The sequence below is a fragment of the Lucilia cuprina genome, chromosome 2 (genome assembly GCF_022045245.1).
Source record: "Lucilia cuprina isolate Lc7/37 chromosome 2, ASM2204524v1, whole genome shotgun sequence".
Classification (NCBI taxonomy): Eukaryota; Metazoa; Arthropoda; class Insecta; order Diptera; family Calliphoridae; genus Lucilia; species Lucilia cuprina.
The window spans coordinates 55,946,588-55,962,539 of NC_060950.1; the positions used below are offsets into that span (position 1 = coordinate 55,946,588).

Below are 15,952 nucleotides of genomic sequence, written 5' to 3' on the forward strand. Positions count from 1 at the left end.
TGACAAGACACTTTTCTATATGAAAACTGTCTTGTCAAGACAGTTTTCATATAGAAAAGTGTCTTATATGAAAACTGTCTTGACAAGACACTTTTCTATATGAAAACTGTCATGACAAGACACTTTTCTATATGAAAATGCTCTTGTCAATATAGTTTTCTAAATGAAAATTCTCATGGCAAGAGTCTTTTCTATATGAAAATGGCCTTGACAAGAGCATGGAAATCTTTCCTAAAAAGGAGCATTTTGAAAAATGTTGCTGTAATTCAATGGTTTTTTCTTCATAAATAATGGAGATTAATTACAATATGCATATAATTCAGACTGTATTCAACATGAGCATTTGCCACTAATAAGATCATATCGTTTAAAGGTTTAAAGCCAAATATTTAAACGTGATTTAATGCAATTATCTTAATTTATTTTTACAGAATCACCGATTATGGGTCTAAGAATCAGATTATAACATCAATTACCTGATTATTACTTAAGATCTTATAAATTTAATTGTAATTAACTCAATGTAATGTTTGTATTGTAATATTTTTAAAAATTAAGTTCTACAAATTATACCAACGATTTTCTTTATTTTTTTATATATATATAATTATAATCTAATTTGTTAAAGTTTTTTTAATTTTAATTTAATGAAGTGAATGAAGAAAATAAAGAAAAAAAAAACAATATTATTAGTAAATTAAAATCCTGCCTTACGCTTATATAGTATATATTTATAAATATATTTATATATTTATATTTACATATATACAAATATGCTTAAATATATACTAAAACTTAATTGCATATAACAATAATGTATTTTAAACATGATTTTGCTATAATAACTGAAAACTTGTTTATAATTAATGTATATAAATACCATTTATATTTAATTTTTTTTACATTTAAGTCTTAATATTTAAGAGAAAAAAATTAAAATAGAAAATATCCAATCAAGATGATGTAAAAATTATTTTATAATTTATGTTTGTTATATTTTTCTAATGTATTTTTTTTTTAAATTTTCTATTATTTCTCTAAAGTGTACTTACAGTTAAAGAAATGGGGGGGGATGTATTCACATACATATACAAAAAGAAGTTTTAATTTGATATTTCTAATCAATTTAAAACTAAAGTTTTTATTAAAAAAAATCATATGACAGAGAAGAGGGCTCTACGAGTAATTTATTACTTTTAAAAATATTTTATTTTTAAAATTCCTGAAATATTACTTTTTATTATGTATTAATTTGCTCAGCTTTTTATAACAGTTTTATATTTTTTAATTAAATTAAATTTTTGTCAATTATTAGTTAACAAATTTGCAATATTAAAAAAAAAATGTTTCCAAAGATAAACATGAATTTGAAAAAGCTTTAAATAAATACAATTATATTCAAGTTCCGAGAGAAACATGTATTAAAATAAATGGAGTTTTCTTTCCTGACAAAAAAACATTGCAAATCATACAATTGCTGATACTTAAAACATGAAACGCTCTTGACAAGACCCTTTTCTGTATGAAAACTGTCCTGACAAGACACTTTTCTATATAAAAACTATCTTGACAAGGCTCTTTTCTATATGAAAAATGTCAAAACAAAACACTTTTCTATTCAAAAACAGTCATGACATGACGCTTTTCAATATAAAACCTTTTCTATATGAAAACTGCTTTTACAAGACACTTTTCTATATGAAAACTGCTTTTACAAGACACTTTTCTATATGAAAACTGTTTTGACAAGACTCCTTTCTATATGAAAAGTGTCTAAGCAAAGCACTGACGAATCTTAGTAGACCACAATATCCTCTAGTTCATCATGAAACCTATTTCACAGACACTTTTCTTCTTGTTGTTTTCTTGTCTTGACATGACGCTATTCTATATGAAAACAGTCTTTACAAAACACTTTTCTATATGAAAACAGTCTTGACAAGATAGTTTTCTATATGAAAACAGTCTTTACAAAACACTTTTCTATATGAAAAATGTCTTGATGAGACACTTTTCTATATAAAAACTGTCTTCATAGGACAATTTTATATATGAAAACTGTCTTGACAAGACATTTTTTATATGAAAACTGTCTTGACAAGACACTGTTTTATATGAAAAGACTCTCAGCAAAACACTGATGAATCCTAGTAGACTGTCTGGACAAGACACTTTTCTATGTGAAAACTGTCTTGAGAAGACACATTTTTATATGAAAATTCTATCAGCAAAACCCTGATGAATCTAAGTAGACTACCTTGACAAGACACTTTTCTATATGAAAACTGTCTTGAGAAGACACTTTTATATTTGAAAACTGTGTTGACAGGACACTTCTCTATATGAAAACTGTCTTGACAAGACACTATTGTATACGAAAAATCGCTCAGCGAAACACTGATGAATCCTAGTAGACCTCAATTTCATCCATTTCATCATGGAACCTATTTCCCAGACACCTTTCTCTGGCTGTTTTCATGCCTTGACATGACGCTTTTCTATATGAAAACAGTCTTGACAATATAGTTTTCTATATAAAAACAGTCTTTACAAGACACTTTTCTATATGAAAACTATCTTAACAGTACACTTTTCTACATGAAAAGTATCTTAACAACACAAGAAGTGTTACAACAAAGCACTTGTCTATATGGAACCTATTTCCCAGACACTTTTCTTCTTGTTGTTTTCTTGTCTTAACAAGATAGTTTTCTATCTGAAAATAGTCTTGAAAAGATTGTTTTCTATATGAAGGTCTCTTTAAGACACTTTTCTATATGAAAATTGTCTTAACAAGACAACAAGTGTTTTAACAGGACACTTTTCTATATGAAAAGTGTCTCAAAAAGACAACAAGCGTTTCAATAAAACACCTTTCTATATTGAAAGTGGCTCAGCTAGACACTGATTCTTTTGATAAAACCGCAATTTCATCCAGTTCATCATGAAACTTATTTCCCAGTCATTTCAACTTGATATTCTATATTCTAGGAGGCTGGTTAATTATATGCTCGATCGTCTCTAATTCCTCTGCATCTTCGCCTAAACTATTATAATCCCACTTTCTTGCCCTAATTGAGCAATTATCCCTAGCATCCCACTTTCTTGCCCTAATTGAGCAATTATCCCTAGCAGAATCCTTAAACGGCTTCTATCAAAACGTCAAATTAAGTGTTGTTCATAAGGCCTATGATGTTTTGCAATCCATTCTAGGATTGGTTGATAATATCATAAATTCTTTTAAACATTAAACTATAATAGTAACCGATGGGTGATTTCACTATCCTTTCCCTGTCACATCTATATTTAGGTTATTATCTAGTTAGTTTGGTCGTACTGAACACATTGCAGTGATCTAGCATCCAATACAATCTAATGGTAAACTGTAATATGTTGTCCTTTATTATGTTATGGTTAGTATGTAGGTATATGTTTTCAATAGGTTGTTAAAACATCCCAGCAGTTCGACGGGACAGTCCCGAACTGACCACTTAACCTACCACTTTTGGTGGCCCCTAGCCACCTGACTACCCAGGTGACCAACCATTTTAACATGGGCTTGTCCTACGAGGAAGTCAATCGTCACTCTACACCCTACAAAGAGACAGTAAAGAGATGATTGCCTCCGCTCTCGCTTACAAAGGGGACACTAAAGTGACGACTGTCTTTATTCTCGTTTACAAACAACATACGAATTCTAGTAAGATATAAATGGAACTAAAATTTAAAAATTTCAAGTTTTTACTCTCTAGAATACTATGGGACAATAATGTGACGATTCACCCGAAAGATATAAATTTGAGTAAATCAGATGGTGGCATATTAGTTGAAAGTAATAATCATTTCTCCAAAAGATGTAAAATACCTACTTTCGGAAATACAAAAAAAAAAAAAAATAAACTTCTTTCAAGAGTATAATCTCTAGGTTACTTGAGGACAGTAAAGAGACGACTGTCTCCGCTCCCGCTTACAAAGAGGACACTAAAGTGACGACTGTCTTCATTCTCGATTACAAAGGGTACATTCGTGACGAATGACCCAAAACATACGTATTACGATCATCCAGGTGGTTAACCATTAGTGGAAATTACTGTCATTTTCATATGCATTGACTCGTTGTCGAACTGCTGGGATATTACTTAATTAGTCGCCCTTTTCATCAATTGAAAGCAAATGTCAAATCACAGACTTCAAAGTATACTTTTGTAAAGAACTGAGTAGTGTTTATTTAAGATGTTTTTATATTATCATCTGAAAGTCCAATTTTTCAGCTTCAACTTCTCCCTTATTCAAGATATCTTAACCTAAAACAAATAACTTCAAAGGACGATGTCTCAGTAAATACAAAAACTTGATGTGAGGAGAAACCCTAAACTCGGTTTTTTTTATTAAATATTTATTGTTTTTTATTTTTGTGGTAATATCTTAAAGACAGTTTACATACAGTTCTAATGAAAATTTATACAACCTTGACGTGATTAATATAATGAAGTTAGTTTGAAATTTTGATGAAAAAGTTGACAAGCGACTTTTGGAACAAATCTTTTTAATGGGCCTAAAAGACGGTTCTATTCAGATACTATTTTATATATTAATTGCAAATTTTGTTAACTTAATTGTACTGAATTGTTTAAATATTTCTTAAATCAAAATTATTAAATTAAATTTAATTGACTAATAAATAACTATAAATTATCTACTTTAAATGATTAATTAACTTTTTTAAACTTTGTATTAAACAACAACAATTGCCATGACATTTGTATTATCTAGAGAAAATAACAAACATACTTTTAAAATAGAAAAACATTTTAATTTACTAAACAAACAAAAAAAAGAATCACAAAAATTTAACAAGAAAATTCCTACAAAACAATAAATTAATTTTTAATTTAAAATACATAATTAGTTAATAATAAATTAAAAGAAAATATTAAAATAAACAAATAGTTACAAAAACATTAGAAAAAAACTTCAAATTTGTTTTGTTTTTTTTACATTTTGAAACAATGACATAAGAAATTTTAAACAAATTTTAATAATTAATTAGAAAAAATAACAATAGAAAAATTTATTGTTATTTATTTAAATAAAATTAGTAAACGGCTGTGATTGTACACTCATTTTTAGTAAAACAAAATCAACAACAAGAAAAGAAATATTCCAAAAAAAATTGTTCACATTAAGAAAAAATCTTAATTTAATTTTTTTTAAATAATAAAGAAAACATTATTGGAATTATTATAAAAAAATTACAATTTCTTGATATATTTTAAAAATAGTTAAAAAGTCAACTAAACCACAATTGAAAATGTGCATCTTTTGACATTTGACCTAGAGTGTAGAAAATATAAGAAATGTAAACTAAACTGAAATGATTACAACTTAATCTAGTATTGTGATTAGTGGGGAAAGGTTTTTAAGTAGAATTATGTTATAAAAATGATTAAAGTTTTTTTTTTCAGAATTGAAAGCCTTGTTTAAATATCAAAATAATATTGTTAATAATAAAACTTTACTTATGTTAAGTTAAATTTTAAACAAATTATAAAATTACAAAACAAATAAATTTTTTTCTTTAAGTTCTATTAATTAAATATTTGTTTGTTAAATTTTAAACTAAATGTAGTAAATATTTAGTAAAAATTATTAAAAATGCTAAAAAAAAACTTCCGTTTTTTTGTTAGTTAAGTTTTCTTTTCCTTTAGTCTAAATAATGTAAATTGTATTAAGTTTTAATTTTTGTATTTTTAAATTAATTTTCTAATGTATTTAACCTCACTTGTAATATATAATTTTTTCTACAAAAAACACACACAGACACATTCATTATTAAACTTAATTAAAAAAATAAAAAACATTAATAGTTTTCCTAATAGTAAATTATATTCAAATAATAATAGAGAAATAAATAAATAATAAATTTAACGCAACATATATTCTAAAAAAAAAACAAAAACAAAAAAATATATCATTTAGTTGTAGTGCAAACAATTGAAAATGTAGTTGATACAATATTAAAGTAAAAAAATTGTTAAACATGAACAGAAAACAAAATTTGAAATAAACATAAATAAATGTATTTTTACTAAAGAAATTTAAACAAAAATTGTGTTTGTTTTACAAAATTCTTAAGAATCAGTTAATTTCTACATTCCGTTATGTTTTGAATCAGCTTTCGGAAAACTGTATAAGATTGCGGTTGAGTTTTTATATGAAAATCACGAACCAGCTGATCTGTCAAGTAATGCAGCGTAGAAAGTAAAAGAGACTTGAAACAGACCAAAATTTACGATAAAAATAAGTTGTTTTAAAAAAAGTCATAAAATTACTTCAGTGGTAAACAGTAGGTCAGTAGCTGAGACACCTACAAATAAGTGCACAACAGACCCTATAGATGCTTAGGTACATTTCTTCGGATTTGATGTACATATATACATCCTCCTTTCAAACTAACTAACTACTGCTGTCATACATCCTAGAATTTACTTAAGGGATCATGGCCATTTTGCCGGAAAATATTTGTAAATATTCTAAAAATTTCTGATATTGGATGGATCTACAGCACATTCATCAAAATCTCTCTCATTTAATGATCAATACTAAGGGCGGGTTTCTTAATCCTCAGTTAAACTAGGCTTAACTTGCTGTTAGATTAAACTCGGAACAAATTTAGGCGGACTTTAACCGATGATTGTGTTTTTCAGTTTTTGATTTAAGCTCAGTTAACTTTGTTAGTATTGCCAAGTTTTCACTCAAAAACATAAACAATAAACAGCTGTTTTTTGCAAACAATACTTTTGTAAAATGGACAATTTTGGAAAAATAAATAAACATTTAAAACAATAATTAATAAAACAAAACAAATCGGAAAATTGCAATTTACTTAAAATATTAAGTTTTTGTTCTTCCGAAATCATTGTTTTATTGTTTTTGTTAATTGTGTTTTCTCACTTATAACTTGAGTTTAATTAGCCAATTACACTCAGTTAAACTAAGATAATAAGTAACTTTACTGATAACTGAAAAACACGAAACATATATTAAACCCGCCCTAAGGGAAAACTCAGAAAATGCTTTTCATCTTACAAATGATGGTTTGTCAGTGCATAAAAAGGCTAATTACTAACAGCTCTCCTCATGGTCATGACAAAGCGCGGTTGTAAGTTATTTGCATAGTCCAAGTACGCCGGAACTGCGTGAATCGTCCAACTGTATGTGGATTCTTAATAGAGAAAATGAATATTACAGAAACAATTAAAAAGGAGAGTAGGAAGTTAAGTACGGATAAATACGGTCAACTAGAAGGATATAGGGGAGTTTAACAATACATAGGAGGATGTAATGACTCCATGTTGAGTACAGAAGGAATTTATCTGTCAGACGATGAGCTTGCTAGAAGTTATATTGATGAAATAACATCTACTGAGCCCAAAGGAATCCAAAGGGAACATTTGAGAGAACATTAAAACTTCTAATTATTTTAATCTTTATATTATTGAAAGCTTCCTGTACATGCAAAAACGTGGCAGGAGTATAGCCTTACCGCCTTATGCAAAAACAAGTAGGAAAATATAGTCGGGCATGGCCGACCATATAATACCCTACACCATGAGTATATTTTTAAAATTTTTACTTATTATAAAATTTTTATTTTTTGTAAAGAAACTTTTATATTGAATATTACCATAATTCCAAAATATTTAAGCCATTTATTGATAAAAAACTAAAATTTCTAAAAAGGCTTTTTATAGGTCAAATATGGGCCGATCATCGGTAGATTTGGAAAAAGGATATATTTCTAAATAACAGTTAGTTTTGTTGAGTTTCATTGCGATACAGATGGTTACAAGTCAATTTTAGACGTTTAAGTCATTTTTTGAAGGGGGGTTTGTATGGGGGCTAGGGTCAAATAATGGCCGATCCTTACGAAAATCTGCATTGTCATTTATACTTATATAAAACTTATTTGTGCCAATTTATAGAGAGATAGAAGAATATTTGATGTAGTTATGGCATAAAAAGTTCAAATCGGGAGGTACGGTTGTATGGGGGCTAGGTGAAATAATGGACCGATTTCAACCATTTTCAATAGGCTTCGTCCTTGTGCCAAAAAACATGCTTGGTCCAAATTTCATCACATTATCTTGAAAATTGCGGCCTGTACCTTGCGGTTTACATGGACAGCCAGTTAGCCGGACGGACGGACATGTCTTAATCGATTCAAAAAATGATTCTGAATCGATCGGTATACTTTAAGCTGGGTATTGGACCAATATTTTTGTATGTTACAAACATCAGCACAAACGTATAATACCCTCCCCACTATAGCGGTGTAGGGTATAAAGATTATTAAGTAAACAATGGTTGTTAAAACCTATTTTTATATGGAAAAAGTGTGCAGTAAACCATTGTTAACTTTAAGCCGTACCTAATACAACTTATTACCTCATGCTGTGTATTCACAAAATATTTACCCTTAAGGTTGTTGTTGTAACAGCTATGATATAGGTATCAATGTCCAGGCCTAAAATTGGACTACTTCAACTGGATGCGTCTATGAATTCATTGGACAGAGTGAAATAGGGTTGGCTGAGCACTTGAATATGTGGTGGGTGTCATGAGGGCTCTGACCACATGCAGGACTACTCTTGTTTTCCGTGGCAGGTTTTCTTCTGCTACCGCGGAATTTATTTCGTCTCTATGAATGTCATTCAAAGCCGAATACGAGGACTGATCCAGTGGATCCTGCACATATTTGCATATGTTTTCCTCGTATATACGAAGATCATTCCTGACATGCCTCGTTGATATTTGTATGCGTTGATATTAACTTTTCTCTAGTAACCACATCACATCTTCTCTATATTATTGAAGATGTGACTTGGCGCCACAGACAAGATGTACGATTGGTTGTCAAACATGTCATCTTCGGTTGCCAGACAACTCGGAAAAAGTATTTCCATAAGTAGTTAGAGTCTCAGAGCAAGACTCCGTGCATGAGATAAGCTAATTTGTATGTAACCTTTAGGTAGTATCCATCGAAATCTGCACACTTTGTCGACATTTTCAATGGGTTTACAGTATTGGGACCAGTGTACACTTAATAAGGTAGCCTCGTCCGCACAGCTGATCATCAGCTTTTACAATCTTATCTGTCAAAATTCCTGTTTATTTACATAGAAAAAAAAATCGCAAAAGGTGTATAAATTTTAAAAAGTGAAGAAAATTATGGTTTTAAAGGAGTTTTCTAGGTCAATCGTGATTAAATGTCTTTGTTATCTTTCTCTCTTGATAAAAAAAGAAAATCTTTAGCTCCGGCATACGTTCCAAATCAGTTTCAACTATTTTTAACACGACCAATCACTTTTCACAAAAAACACGTTTAATTCGGAAAATTGGTCTTCCCAATAGATATAGTTATGATTTTCAGACATTCCACGTTTAATTAATATAATATATTAATATTAATAGTTAAAAATTTAAATAATTGCTAAAAACTCATATTTTTATTGTGTTTATTTGTTGCTTTTTCATTCTACACACACAACTTTTTTTGACAGATGGGATTATTCTACAATAACAAATCGCCTGTTGTTTTTGTATTGTTGTATTTGTTGTAGCGACGAGGCTACCTTATTAAGTGTACACTGATTGGGACCATGAAATCCTCTTTTCTCTTTTGAAATCTAGGGCATGACTTTCTACTTTTTGAAGCATATTTTGTTGTTGTTTTAGTTAATTGCTTAAACTGTAAGCTTAACGAACAATTAGCTAAGGTTGTTCACGTTTCCCCTGAAAAGTAAGCGGTCACGATAGCTCATAGCTTTTCTTTAGTAGGTGCGTAAATTTAAAACAATAGTATCTTAACCCATCCCCCCGGGGGCATGTTACCTTGGCGAGACCTCCGTCTTGGTGTTATTGCAATCCCGGGGTATAAAGAGGTGGCCAATACCTCCAGTCTGGCCGGGACTGAAAAATTGGTTACAGTCTACTGCTTGGCTTAGTCCTTGCTTAGATTGTCAGTACAGTTATTCAGCTCCATTTTTAACCCATAACGAATTGAATAATTCAACTACTTTTAAAATTTTCATTTCCATGATAATTGTTAAATCAAAATTTCAAGCCTTATTCGGTTCAAATAACGATATACAAACTATATACTTTTATAAAATATTATATAGTAGCACTTTAATTTCAACTTTATTAATTTATATTTTATATCATTAAGCTTAAGTTAGATTTAAAATTATTTATTATCTAAAACTTACAACAATTAAATTACAATATTTTTTTATAATAAGTTTTTCTTATTAATTAGCTAACGACTATGTCAACTATTAACTATATCATACAAAATTATATTTTAGAAACAAAATTTTCAAAGTCAGTTTTAAAACAAAATTCTTAATTTTTAAATGAGTACATAATTTATTTTTTAGAAATGTTTAAGAGAAAGATACTTTTAAAAAGAGAACATAATGATATAAAATGAAAAAGGCCTTAAAACGTTGAAACTTAAAAACAATTAAAAACAATCAAGATTTCTCTTGTTTAATGGCAGATTCTAAACACTCCGCCATCGAGGCACTACCAAAATGATTATTGGTAAGAAAATCAAATTCGCTATTTGTGGCTAAAACTTTTGCCAAATCTTGTGGCATAAGAGTACATATGGTTTCTAAAGTAGAGGACGCTGACGCTTTCTCCTGTTTTAGAGCTATAGATTGACGTAAAAGTTTTTCAATAAACAAATGTAGACATTGAGCTAAAACTGTCTGTGTAGTGGGATGATAGATTTTTGTATCCAATTCTTCGTGAATGAGTTTTATGTGTAAATCTTTACAAATATCCAAAACCAATTGACACTGATGCTCTAAGTTAGAGGGAGTTGATAAATAAGTGTTCAAATTAGAGGCATTAGGTAAATTATTAGAAGTATTTTGGTTTAAGTTAGAGTTTATCTTATTGTTTTTGGCTTCCTCCTCTGTTATACCATCAATATCTATGATCTGATGTTGATCTTCATGATATTCAAAGTCCTCTAAAGTATGCCATACTTTATCTACCCATTTACGTACTTTGTAATGATCGGTTAGTGTGTCGTATTGTAGATTATGTTCATGTTTTAGTTCACTCTTAACCAGATCCATAAAATCTTTTTTATTGTTTCCATCCGCTTCTTGCTGTTCACCCGGCTTGGGCAATGATTTAATGGGAGGTGTATAGGCATATTGTCGGGCAAATATAGCTATTTCTTTAGTAGACCAAAATGTTTCCTTAGAGGTGTTATTCAGACGCTGCAGATCTTTATGATTACGTATCAAACGTGAAATATTTTTGGCTCTTAACCATTCACAAGCTCGTTGTTTAAACGCGGTAAGTGAATGAAATTCTTGTAGAGTATGACAGACAAAAGGAAAGACAGCTACTAGAGAATCTTTGGAGACCACTAACTTTAATCTTCTTAAGAGAAATTCAACAGCTGAACGTATATTTGTAAACTCTTGACGCAGAAATTGTTTCTCAAACAAAACACGTTTCATTTGTATCAGCTGCAAAGCATTAATAGTGTTAATACGTTGCTGTTTAAGTCCAAAATGAACCTGTGGCACAATCGTAGTGTTATTCGTTAATTGTGTTGGTGTAGTTGATGGTTTAGCATCTATCAAGGAATTGACTGCTGTGGTGGCTGGTGGTGTTGAGGGAGTATTATTAAGTTTTTGTTGTTGCTGTTGTTTCAGCAAGCTAATTTGTGGTTTCAACAGTGAAACTTGTTTTTTTTGCTGCTGTTTGTATTTCATTTGCTGTGGATCGATTATATACAATTTACCTTCTTTTTGGAACACCAAATTTTTAGTGGCATTCATTGAGGGATTAGTAACATTGGATTTTTGTAATTTATTTGCTACTGGTAATGTTAGTCCATTGTTATTATGCGGCTTTATTGTTGTCATTGCAGATGGTGTTGATATTTGTCCCATGGTTCGTGTATTTGTTGTTATTGAATGTTGCAATTGTTGATGGTGTTGTTGCTGCACTTGTTGACTGTGCGAAGTTGTAACGGTGTTTGTATTCGTAGCCACAGCTGTTGTTGTGCTAAATGTTAGAATTTGTGGTTTTGTTTGCATACTCTCAGGTACAATTTTAAATATATTTGGTTTCATTGTCATAGCCGGCATCAGTTGTGCACCATTTGGTGATCTTAGCAATGGTGTGGTGACGGTATTTGTGATTTGTGTTGTATTTGTGACTGAAATGGAAAGAATTAAGATGTTATGATTGGATTTTTGATAGGCAATAAAGTAAATTGCTTAATTTTACTCTCATTGAGAGCACGCTTCTTCTGAATATTAATGGACGATATTTGGATAAAACAAAACAAAATTTTTAGATGATACTGGATTTAACAGTTGTTGTGGAGGACAAGATTCGATACTTCCAACTTTGTAAGAAGACCCTAACTCATTTGACAGAAAGAATATTCTGAGAGAAACATTTCATCTCGTCGACGAAAAACAGAATCTAGCATCCTTGAAAGATGTTAGTTTTCAGTTTCAGATTGTCATTAACTCTTACAGCTTGCGTGACATTATCAGCAAGGTCTTCCTGGATCCTAAGTGCCTGTCCACACTAGGAAACTTTTGATTTTGCGTGATAGAGAAGGAAATATCATTAATCTATCTCGCGGTACGATGTTTCTTGTACTCAGAAACATGTAGACCAGGTCTAACATATTTGCAAGAATGTTGAAAAAGTCATACGTTTAGAAGGCATTTAGCTTAGTACATAATTCAAATGATAGATGAATAGATTAAAACACAAATCTAAATGCTGGACAATATTTTCAAGTCAGACTCATCGTTCTTCAATTGCAAAAGCACAAAAATTTTTAAAAAGATGAAAAAAAATATTTTTAAATAATTATAGCAATATTTACCCGTATTATTTTTCACAAAACTTGGAGCCATCGATATAAGTTTCGGTGCTACCGATGATGATGTACTCAAATTATATACACTAGACGAAGCCGAACTGGCCGCAACTAACATTTGTATATATTTAACTTTACCCGTTGAGTCGACCAATTGCACCAATTTCTTTTGTAAAATTTGCTTGGGAGCCGCTGAAGACAACGTGTTTGATATCGGCTTATTGGCATTTATAAATTGTGATGTTTTCGATGGAATATTAGAGGGTGAACTGCTATTAACAATAGGTAAAATAGTTCTACGTACAGCTGAGGCCACCGAGGCTGCCGGCATGAGTATTTTACCATCTTTATTGAGAATTAAAGATGATTTTTGTGTTGTCACTGTTGAGCCTATAGCTTGAGGGGAAATTGTAGAGGTAAGCGATGTAGGTGTTAGGGGTCTGAGAGGTGGTGGTATATTAGTTGAAGCTGTCGTTGTTGTGTTAATAAATCTAACTTGAGTTGAGCTGTGGGGTAATCGAACAAAAGTAGTCATAGGTTTTGTGGTTAAAGCGCCATTGGTAAATATGGGTGTTTTAAATTCTCCCGTCGCAGCTACAGTTGTTAAGGGTGGAGCTGAAAGAGTAATGGTGTGGCTGCTTGTGATAGGGGTAAGTGCTAACGATTTATGTTCCATTAACGGTGATTCTGCCATCACAGTATTACTTGTTATGGTGGGAGTAATTGCTATTGAATTCTCAGGAATTTTGGGCTTTTCTATATTGGTATTATTTATTGCAGTTGAGTTTTTAGCAAATGTTTTTTCGGGTTCTTCTTTTATGGTTATATTCGTCGTAGATGTAATATTCGTTATAGATTTTTCCGGTATTTTTGATATTTCACACAAAGGTGGCATTTTAACTGGCGACTTTGGTTGAGGTGGTGAAAAAACTTTACATTTCTCCGGACTAGGAGTTTTAAGTTTAACTCCTAGCGGTTCTGTCACTACAACCGTAGGTTGTATTTTCTCTATATCTGCACTTATGGAACAGGGAGATGCTTCAATTTTATTAAGGAAATCCAATAAGTTGTCATCCATTAATTCTTCCGTACGGCTCATAAAACTGCTCTTTAACTTTGTAGGGATTTCTGGTTTCTTCATTATTTCGGTTTCTGTTTTAACTTCTTTTACTGGACTTGTGGATTTTACTTCCCTTAACCAAATTTCCAGTAAAGTTTCCGCCCCCAAAGTCTGTATGCCAGATAAGGTTTGATCTAAAATAATATTATGCACAAGTTGTACTGGTTTTTGATGAAATTCTGGATGAAAAAACAGCTGCACTCGTATGGGAAATTCACCCCAACCACGTCTTGACACTTGGAAAGGGGGTGTTTCTATATCGACTACATCATTGGGACGATAGGAATGATGCAAATGAAAACGTATCTTTTTGACAAAATGTTCTATGGGTTGTTTCGTCGAATCCTTCGATTGCACATATACCAACCATTTGTGAGTTAGATTTTGCGCTTGCGATTTTATATCCCTTTCCACCTCATTGCCAATATATTTTGAGGTGTTACCCACCACTATCAAATGTTTAACTTTATTATTGAGGCGAGCTGCATTAAGAGATTTTCCAGAAGGCTTATGGGCAATATTTTTGCCTTTCTTCTCTTGTTTTACACTAATGGCCGTTAAATCTTGACTACTATTTACATTATTCTGCGCGGCGGCATTTAATAACGTATTTACATTATTTTCTGTGGAATTTTGCTTTGAATGATCTATAACAATGCCTTGTTCCCGTATGATTTGCTTAAGTTTTCTTTCTTCGCGTTTTTGTAGTTGCGACTTCGCACGTATGGTTTGCACAGCATTTTGAGCCGCCGTTCTTTTGGGACAAGACCTAATAACTTCACTAAGATCTTTGGGCTTTTTACCTATTAATTTCTTAATAGAAGGATGTAAAGGCATTTGTGGTCCTTTATCTTCGCGTTCGAATAGACAATTAGGGCCCCGTAAGGTGGCAGCATCTGCCGTCGTCAAGGGTATTTCTTGTTTTTTATAATAGGCCGATACTATACCATAACGCAGTCTATCCAACAGGTGTTTGGCCTTTTCTAGTCTTTCATCAATTTCTTCCAATTGTTGTTGTTTCATGACAATTTCTTTTTGGAATTCTCTTTCAATGACCTGTCTCACTTTATGAAAATAATTTTCATTTGGCGCTTCATTTTCTGTTTTGATCTCCTCGCCGGGCTTTTTTCGCTTATTTGCAAAATGTGTGCTACAGCCCGGTGTATCATCGTCCTCCTCTTCCTCTGCTGTTTGTGGTTCCTGTTGGGGATAATCTGGATCATGATATTCATTGTGTTTACGTTTCAAGGGTGAGTGTCTGCTGAACATGACCGCCTCACAAAAAAACTTCTAGAATTTATTTTACACTCTCTTCTGTACACTTAATTGCACTTTAGCCTCTTTTTTATAAAAATCGGCCAGTGCTGTTATTAATTTTCGTTTTTGTTATTATTTTTTTTAATAATATATAGATATTTTTAATTTATTTTCACGTAAATAGTAAATATTTCTACTTTTTAACAAAAAAAAATTTGCTTGTACTAAAAAAATGAAAACAAATTGAAATGTGTCAATCTGACAGCGTTGGCGGTGCTGCCACATGTTGTATGTGCAAGAAAAACTGTTGCTTTTAAAAAGACGTTGCATGGGAATGTTATGGAAATGAACATTAAAAAGAGATCAATATAATGAAAATAAATAAGTTTTAAAACGTTAAACAGTATTAAACTTTTGTTGAGAAACTTGTTCTTAATTCTCTTTTGAAGTTTTCTTAGACCTGCTTCTCACTTGGAAGCTTTTGGTTTTGTGTGTTAGAGAAAGAGATGGTTGATATTTCTTCCTCTCACACACAAAAATCAAAAGTTTCCCAAAAAAAGTTTCCTAGTGTGAACCAGGTCTTAATGTCCACACAATTGCAATAATTTGTTGTTGTACGAATGAGAAGAATAACAAATCAA

The 15,952-nt window shown here is 31.0% G+C and overlaps 2 protein-coding genes across 2 annotated transcripts in view; both read right to left on the reverse strand.

The window, feature by feature from the left end:
* LOC111685102 (phospholipid-transporting ATPase VD) overlaps positions 1-8,453 on the reverse strand; it is a 16,463-nt gene extending 8,010 nt beyond the window's left edge. Inside the window, exon 1 of the mRNA XM_046955593.1 lies at positions 8,449-8,453. Coding sequence (XP_046811549.1) covers positions 8,449-8,453 — 5 coding nt within the window. The remainder of the gene's footprint in view (positions 1-8,448) is intronic.
* Positions 8,454-10,191: 1,738 nt separating this feature from the next.
* On the reverse strand, positions 10,192-15,511 carry LOC111685100 (YEATS domain-containing protein 2). The gene is made up of 2 exons (XM_023447339.2): positions 12,941-15,511; positions 10,192-12,253 (listed from the first exon to the last, which is right to left on the reverse strand). The coding sequence occupies exons 1-2, from the start codon at positions 15,321-15,323 to the stop codon at positions 10,539-10,541; spliced, it is 4,098 nt and encodes a 1,365-aa protein (XP_023303107.2). The 5' UTR covers positions 15,324-15,511; the 3' UTR covers positions 10,192-10,538.
* Between the last annotated feature and the right edge of the window lie 441 nt (positions 15,512-15,952).